Below are 8,664 nucleotides of genomic sequence, written 5' to 3'. Positions count from 1 at the left end.
TGAGGCGACGTCACTTCTTAATTATAGTCGGGCATTTTGGGAGTGAGATCAAATGTTGGGTTGTACAACCCCCCCAAAGAAGTGCAATCCATAGTGAGATTCCAGATTTAAGAAGAAAGAAGAGGCCGTGTGATGCAGCCTTCTTAGTTTATTAGCTTTACATTCAACAGCAGTGACAACGTTTACAAATCTATATGGATTCTACATCAAAAAACAGTCTGCAGCACAATACCTACACTTACCGCAAAATAGTTTTATTCTGAAAATATAATGAATATTTGATGGACGTGAGACTGAAGGCAGTGAATACTTCATGAGGGCTAAAACCTGAAAGTGTTGAAGTATTGACAGTGTTGTTTTCTTTTTCTTTTCCACAGGTGATCCATCAGAAGTCCTCCCAGTTTGTGCACAGCTCCACCGAGCCCTCGGAGTAACGACCACATGCACCGGCATCCCCGGCATCCTTTACCTGAAAGACAGCGTAACACGGAGAAGGTGGGGGAAAGCTGCGTATGATTAATTTGCAACAAGAGTTATCAGAGTACAGAAAATAATGACTATACATCTGTCTTACCTTGGGAATAACTGGAGGGTTTAGTGTGCCTTTACAGAGTCCGTCCCAGTTTAATCCTTCAAACCATCTGAATAAAAAAAAAACGGAGCATCACAACCTATGAAACTGCGTTTCCAAGCGATTTTTCTCTCGTGTATTAAATCTGCCGTCTTACTTGTGCTTCTGGATGTCCTTGGCCCCGTTCCTCTTACTGCCAAGTCTGTCGGCGGGATTGCTCCTTGGTGATGGAAAGCAAACAAGAACACAAATAAATAAACGATGAATTAATAATTGGATTCCGTCCTTCCCTGAGGGAAGGGGTTACAGCATAGGTCATGTCCAACGCATCTGCATCATTTCTTAATTTGCTCTGTTTGTGTGTCGGCCTGCAGGAGGAGAGAGGAGATATAACTGGCCTGTAACGCTCTAGTCTGGAGGGGCTTATTTACGACACCTGCAGAGTTTCTTTATGAGACCGGCGGCACTTTTGCTGACGGTTTTGGGGAAGTCGATCTGATCGATGCCACGAATGCTGGCAGTGAGGATCATTATCGGGTCAGAGTCGATGAATGGCAGCCTGGAGGGGGGGGGGAGAACACGAGCCCTGTCACCATCACTTCAATCTACAAGTGGAGGAACAAGCTTCATAAATATGGGCTGTGTGGGAAAACATAAAGCGGTTAAACGTACCCACCACTCAGGAGCTCAAACACAAAAACGCCCAGCGACCAGAAGTCTGCAGATAGACTGTGGCCCTTGTGCAGGATGATTTCAGGGGCCATGTAGCCCGGCGTGCCGCAGAACGTCCAGGTTTTCTTCCCCACCTCCACCTTCTTCAGACATCTGGAACCGATCTACGGAGAGGCAGGATATGAGTTAACGTGCAGCTGGTAAAAAAACCCCAGAATCCTTAGATCTCATGGTGAAAATCTGAAGGTCGGTGAGCGTTTGTAGTACCAGTTTGGCGTGACCGTGCACATCCAGAAGAACGTTTTCAGGCTTGACGTCTCTATAGACGACGCCTCGACAGTGCAGAAAGGTCAAGGCCTCGACGACGCAGGCGGTGTAGAATCTGGTGCTGCATTCGTCCAAGCATCCTCTGAAACACAGCCGTATCATAAGATATGAAGCACTGATATTAAAGCTTGGCTAAAAACACAGTGTTAGGACGATAAATATGTTATTAGAAAGATGATAAAAGACTTACTTATCTTTGAGCAGACTACATAAATCCCCTCCAAGACAAGCTTCTGTCAACATGTATAGGCACTCGGCGTCTCTAAAGGTTTTATGCAGCCTGAGATCAACACAAAGATGTTATTAACGCGTTAATGCAGTCAAAACAATCCTAATAAAGATAACCGTGGAAGACCTGGCGACGAAGGGACAACGAGCCTCCGTCAGGACGCGGCCCTCCCTCAGGATGTGCTCTCGTTGGCCGCCGTTGAGGATCAGCTTCTTCTTGAGGACCCTCATGGCGTAAAGACACTTTGTGTTGCTCCTTAGTTGCACCTGGCAGACGTTAAAATCGATAGATCACATTATAGAAACATGGGAATGTGGAGGAGGAAGCCGCTCCGGGGGTGTCTGTCGAGATGCTGTAGGATCAAACCCTTACCAGGTCTACGGGACCGAACTCCCCGACCGCCAGAGTGGAGAGGATCTGGAAATCACTTAAGGTGGAGGATGACAGGAGATCGGGATCTTTGTCCGACCTGTTTGGAGCAAAACACAGGTGAGCTTATACCTGGTGTTTTTTTATGGGAGAAAATGACGAGTCATTATCGTAGAGGATACGATTGAAGCCCAGTCGCTCCTCACTCGATTTTAGATTCAAGGTTTTGCTGCACCTCATGGCTGCAGCCAAACGCCAACCCACCGATGACGTCTCTGAAGGTCCTGAAACAACGAAGCACATGAATATTCTCCTTTAATAAAATGCTTCACTGGTTTTTATCCAACTAATCCTTATTTGCAGAAACAAGAAAATACACGGATTAAAGTTGTTTTTCAGAGAAAAGCTGGAACATTTATTTTTGGTCTCGCCCAAAACAACTGTGGAGTTAATTGTCAGAACTTATTGCTGATTGGAAAAGTGTTTGGGATTTAATTCAACTGTTTACACTTTTTTTGGAGCCTTTTTTAGAGTCACAGAAATTCAAATTCATGTGCAAAATATGAGCTGACTGTCCATATCAGAAATCCATTTTCTTTTCCTTTTGTTCCACATATAACCAGTGTACATGATATGTATTTAACTTTTTATTTTAGTCCACACTCTTAGAGTATAATTGGCTCATTTCATCCGTTTCTATTTTCCATGCAGTGATTATGTCCACTTACTCCCTGTCTATGACCAAGCATGTGACGTCACCATCAGCAATCACGCTGGCGGTCCGAACATCCTCTCTAAAGAAGAGAAATAACAAATATGAATATATATGTATATGTTCTCTCTGAAAGTGCATTCTTCTCTCCTTACCCCCACAGAGCTTTCTCTCCAAACCACTGTTTCTCCGACAGCTTAGAAAGGACGACCTGCTCTTCGTGACCCGGCTTCGTCTCTGTCACTTTCACCTGGCGAGCCACGGAGAGAGAGGTAATGAAAAAGAGCTAATGTTGCAGAGCAATGTGGAAAAAAATCACTATTATAATATCATTCGTAAAAAAAAAAGTGATGCTGACATTTTGCCCTCCGCAGTCTAAATCTTTTTCTATCTGAGAGACACAACTTTACCTGGCCTCCGCTAACGATATGAAAGGTGTCTCCTGTGGCCCCTTGTCGAATGATGTAGCTGCCTTCGGTGTAACGTCTCTGTGGAACGAAATGGACAAGTGTGGAAAATAATATAAAAAGGGGAAAGTGAAGCAGATATAAAGATGGGGGAAGGATTAATTCAGATTCTGCTCAGCACCTGCTGTAAACAATCATGTTTACGCTCGCTTTCCGCTTGTGTGCGCACGTAATCTATCGGCCGGCGTCGTGTTTGAGCAACACCACGCCGTGCTTCAGATTTCGTAAGAACTTAATCTGTACCTCCTCCATCAGATCAGACATTTTCATGATGACATCCTCCGGCAGAGACTGGAGGAAGGGGACGCTGCGGAGACACAGGTGCAGAGACGGGTTCTGTGGTCAGCGTTGAAGGCCTGGAGGCGGCGGCGGCGGCGTGGTGACTGACAAACAACATGACCTTGGTGATAGTGTGTTGAAGGTATACTGGAATACAAAGCAGCTTTCCCCCCTCAGCTGCCACTCACCCCCCCACCACCTCACCTGCTAAGCAGCTCCGTGGAATGGGAGAGGCGTCTCAGACCGCTCTGCATAAGGACGGTCTGGTAGCTCTTGCGATCGATAACCCAGAGTTTGCTGTCCGTTTGCGCTGCAGATCAGAAGACAAAAAGGAAGTGGCGAGGGTTGTTACGGTGACGGTGGGGCTCAGGTGGAAACACAATCAGGGAGGAAGTATTGAAACAGCTCTGAAAGACACGCACAGTTTGTGACGGATGTGTGGTGAATGCAGGATCAGTTGCAGCCTGAAGAGACAGTAAGAGGCCACGGACGTCAGACATACTCTCCATGTGGAGTAAAAAAAAAGAAATGTAAGAGAAGGGCCGTTAATATGAATCTCATCGGATTCCCTTCACTTTTATTACTCTTTCTATATTATAAGAGCTAGAAAGAGGGTGTTGTAAATTAATAATGACCCGTATTGATTGGTTGACGGAAGTAGACATCCTCTAGACGGTCTAATTAGATTCTCCATCGGATAATATGGTGCAGCCCTAATATCTCAATCCCCCCCTTATTTGGATGCACCTCATCGGTTTTTCAGTTCAGCGCCGTTGCTTTAATTTGAATCTGAATGCTGTGCAGGATTTATTTTTTTAAATAGCAGCGATATAAAATTGCTCCCAATGGAGGATTTTCTGATTTTTCTTCTGCAGTGTATCGTTTGCCACCCCCTGGACATCCGTGACCCCGATGATGAAGCCCCCGTTTTCACCAACAGAAGAAGCACACAGGCCTCATTGATGGGCTCAGATGGAATCAATGAAAAGTCATTTCAGGTCAGAAAAGGAGATAAATACAGTGAGCTTTGAGTGAAGGGACAGAAACAGACTGAGACCACCGACTTCAGCTGAGCATTGTTACCGGAGAGCAGATATACGACAAAAAAACAGGTAATTGGAAAGACCGACCGCTCGCAAAGATAGCGAAAGCTGTCCAAAAAAGGGAATGAGATGCTTAGGGACCACCAAAGCAAATAAAACACTTTTTTTTCCTCCAATTTAAACCGAACCTGGCCGTCTGCACAGCCCATTTATTTGCGAAAACCAGGTCAGTTTTCCCACAGGAGTCTTCATCAGATGCTGATCTGTATATAATAGGTTAAGACCCAACCACGTGAAGAGTGAACTGAATGCAAATGTCTAGAGATGTGACTTTGTATTTGTTTGGGATGCCCGTTGGGGGGGAGATGTGGCAGTGAGATGTTGCAGAAAATGTTTTATATTCCCTGAGAGAAAAAAAGAGGGTATGTTGTCTGAGATCTTTAAAGGTCTTTGATATTTAGATTCAAAAGACGTCTAAAACCACTGGCAGAAATTGCTCACACAAGAATTATTTATATCCCGTCCGAATCCACATTCAAATAAAGTGAGTCTCCACCAGTGTGTTTTTTTTTGTCGGTGTGACAGATCCCCAGCGACATCTGAATGCAGATATAAAACAAAGCTGTGATACCTGAGACAGAGGAGGTGTGGGTGCAGCTGTAGAGGAGAGCCAGCTCCCCGAACACGTCTTCCGGCTCCATCGTGAAAAGCTTGGATCCGTCTTTTGTCACATCCAGCCGGCCTTCTGTTAACAAACCCAGGGTCAGCACAGAAACGTGGATTTATGTGCACGTGTTTGTTGAAATGTAGAGATACTGTCAAGAGCCTTCAAGGGTCTGACACACACACACACTGTACAAACATCAGATATGTAATCATCCCGGAGCGAATCAACCTCTCGCTGGTTAGGATGACATGCGGACAAACAGGAAGTCTCCATTAGCTGTCGCATTACAAATGCAGCCACGATTACCGGGGGCAACCGAGCGTGGATGAACTGCTTTTTTCATCTTTTGTATCAAGTTGACATTTCCAAACTAAAAGAACATCAAAATTGGGTCACTCTTTATCCCGAGTGCCTCCTCTTTTCTTGCTGTGTTTTGAGCGCGGTGTCAAATCTCAACATTTGATATACAAAGATTAAAAAGGCAAGCGTCCTTAAGCACCTGTCATCTTGAGGAGTTGTTATTGATTAATGTGAGTGATTGTTGGGGGTGGGGGGGGAGTGATGATGATTTACCTTCCACAACATAAGCCTGAGCCCCGGTGGCTCCCTCCTGGATGACATAACAGCCCTGATTGATGGTGGTGGGATACATACAGTCGATGATGGCTCTGATTTCTCCTTCGTCAAGGTCCTTCAACAAGTCGCTCTTCAAAAGTGACGCGTGAATCAGCCTCTGAGACCTGAGGGAACACAGGTAGGATACCAGCGTAACATTTAAGGGAGAGATCTTAAACGTCTCGCATTGTTTGTAGAAAGCAGGGAGGATTGAACAATTTGAGAGACATGATGTTCAGCTGAAGACATGCTCTTACTCCTGGCTTTTATCACAGCTTCTGTGTGAAACCATGGCAAGAGTCACCGGGTCCAGAGTGAAGGGCTCCGAAATCACCGTTCTCCTCTTGGCTGTCGGCGAGTACACACTTGGAGCTGAGCAAGCTACAGGAAAACAACCACACACACACACAACAAATTGGGTTTAAAGCTTCCGCTATCTGTTGATGCTTATATATGACCTTCATCGGCACCGGGATCTGTACCTGCACTGGCTGCAGAGGATCCTGGGAGGGAGACCGTGGCTCTGAAGCGATCCAGCTCTTCCTGCAGCCTGCGAATGAGTTCATCCTTTGTGTCCAGCTCCAGCTCTAACTCATCTATTAGCGTGTCCCTCTGGCGAAGCTCCTCGATCTTTAGCTGCAGGGCAAACTGGAGGTCCCGAAGAGTGCCCATTTCCTGCAAACAGGAAAAAACACCATGCAATATACTGTATCTCTCATGCACATAATGCAGAGTGGGGTCCGACCACAATAAACGTGTGATTTCTGTCTGATTCTGAGTTTGCATTGGGTCTCTTTCTGCAGACACAATCCCCGTGTGCATCTCTTCCTGTGATTATATGACTATTATTAATAATATAATGGATATAAACGATGAATCAATAAGATATAATGGCTTTTACTTGGAGTAGGACACACGGGAGAGATTTTAATATGCTTCTATATCACCCATGAGTCAATCCATATGGACAGATAGAAGTAGATAAAAGCAGGCAGATGGATGGATGGATGGATGGATGGATGGATGGATGGATAGATAGATAGATAGATAGATAGATAGATAGATAGATAGATAGATAGATAGATAGATAGATAGATAGATAGATAGATAGATAGATAGATATTTGATTTGATGATGGCCATCCCTTTTAACAGGCTGAATCGGAAAACCATGCTCAAGTATAATTCAATGACACAGTTTACAGTGCAATAAAAAGAAGACTATAAATGTGTCTTTGCTCTGTGAGCTTGTAGTACTTCTTGTACTTGATTCAAGGACACTGACAAAAAACACGAGACGACAAAGGACAAGAAAGTAGCCGTGCTACAGAAAAAGGCGAAAAGAGATAACAACAGCTGAGATTAAGACACTGTCATTGTACAATCAGTATAAAGTCACACTTTGTTTTTCCCTGCAGAATAAAAATAGGAATTATCTCCTCATGTTTTGGGTCGGAAGCGCGCGCGTAAACGCATTAATAATAATCATGAGTTGAAATGTGACAACAGCGTATTTTGCTACTAATAGACTGTAAACACGCATGCACGCTCTGTCCTGCAATATATAGGCTAATGCATAATTCACTGTTTCACTTACCACGCGCAGCCTTCCTCGTGTGACTGTGGAGGTCTCTCTCTCTCTCTCTCTCCCTCTCTCTCTCTCTCTCTCTCTCTCTCTCTCTCCCTCTCTCTCTCACTTGTCCTGGATCTGTTTGTCCCTGTCAGGCAGCAGACGGTCCATTCGACAGGCGCAGGGCTCCACAAGTGAAGGATGCTCGGGGGCTGGTGGTGGCCGGGGCTGGGCGCACAGACGGCAGGCAATCACATGACCGAGACGGTGGCTGTGATGAGAAAACGCACGGACTGGCTCCCAATTGGGTCAGAGTGTCTTTGGGGTATTTGGGAAACCCTTTGGGGGATAGGTGGTTCTCTGGGCAAATTTGAGGTGTGAGCATCAATCTTTTTTAATCCCCAGATAGGTCTATGGGAAAGAGTGTGTTCTTACTGTTTTACTCTCCCTCCATTGTAGCCTAATTGTGCATTAAAGTGGCCCACCCTGATAGATGATATCCTCCCATAATGCATCAGTGTTTCGACAGCAATTTCAAAGTTATTATGATGATTAGCAACAGTCATAGCTGATTACATTTGATTGAACACAAGTTTTAACGGTATTTCCTGCAGCGCTGAAAATGCTAATTTTACACCACTTCTTGTGTCCACGAGGTGGCGCTGGGGAACACGGGATAAACACGTAGTATGTTTCATTATACGTTATATATAAAGAAAACAAAAAATGTAAATCTAATGTAAATCGGATCATGTTCGCTTGTCACATAACACTGACTTCCCGTTGCCTGTAGGTGGCGCTATGACTATGAGTCGATATTGGCATGTAGATCTCCTCAGGCCTCTACAGCACGTCGAGCTTGGCATGTACTGACCAAGTACAGGTGTGTTACAACTGCTTGATGTTTAATGAAGAAAATGTACTGACTGAATTTGAAATGGTTGGAGTTAAATCTCTAGGGGATACCCCAAGCACCTCTTTTTGCGTTTAAAGACATACAATAATAATAAAAAAAAGTAATGAATTTAATAGTTTAATAGTTTAATGTTTTAATAATTTAATTTAATAAAAACAATTTTATTGTAGTAATTAAATTAATGTATTTAATAGTTTAATGTTTTAATAATTTAATTTAATAAAAACA

At 44.3% G+C, this 8,664-nt stretch overlaps 1 protein-coding gene across 2 annotated transcripts; it reads right to left on the bottom strand.

Moving 5' to 3' along the window:
• Positions 1–143: 143 nt before the first annotated feature.
• prkg1l (protein kinase cGMP-dependent 1, like) lies at positions 144–7,632 on the bottom strand. Of its 2 annotated transcripts, XM_084025942.1 has the most exons (20): positions 7,548–7,632; positions 6,434–6,626; positions 6,209–6,332; positions 5,910–6,076; positions 5,301–5,414; positions 3,831–3,936; positions 3,591–3,654; positions 3,291–3,368; positions 3,036–3,130; positions 2,897–2,962; positions 2,375–2,452; positions 2,172–2,268; positions 1,926–2,065; positions 1,761–1,850; positions 1,511–1,652; positions 1,244–1,407; positions 1,008–1,130; positions 729–791; positions 575–641; positions 144–469 (listed from the first exon to the last, which is right to left on the bottom strand). In XM_084025942.1, exons 2-20 carry the CDS (start codon positions 6,621–6,623, stop codon positions 386–388), a joined length of 2,052 nt encoding a protein of 683 aa, XP_083882068.1. In that variant the 5' UTR covers positions 6,624–6,626; positions 7,548–7,632; the 3' UTR covers positions 144–385. The 2 variants fall into 2 exon arrangements, 1 of the variants encoding a protein (XP_083882068.1); XR_014598243.1 differs by lacking the exons at positions 144–469; positions 575–641 and having other exon boundaries at positions 1,248–1,407.
• Positions 7,633–8,664: the final 1,032 nt, after the last annotated feature.

This window comes from Eutrigla gurnardus (assembly GCF_963514095.1).
Source record: "Eutrigla gurnardus genome assembly, chromosome: 13".
In the NCBI taxonomy this organism is placed as follows: domain Eukaryota; kingdom Metazoa; phylum Chordata; class Actinopteri; order Perciformes; family Triglidae; genus Eutrigla; species Eutrigla gurnardus.
The sequence above is the reverse complement of the archived record's forward strand: the minus strand, read 5'-3'. Positions and strand labels throughout refer to the sequence as shown.

What these genes read in the sequence shown, in the direction of transcription:
- prkg1l (XM_084025942.1), bottom strand. Translation starts at nt 6,623, where the DNA reads ATGGGCACTCTTCGGGACCTCCAGTTTGCCCTGCAGCTAAAGATCGAG. An exon ending in AGTTCGGTCCCGTAGACCTG is followed by an intron (nt 2,066 to 2,171) that starts GTAAGGGTTTGA and finishes AACGTCTGCCAG; the next exon opens with GTGCAACTAAGGAGCAACAC. An exon ending in AAGGACATCCAGAAGCACAA is followed by an intron (nt 642 to 728) that starts GTAAGACGGCAG and finishes TTTTTTATTCAG; the next exon opens with ATGGTTTGAAGGATTAAACT.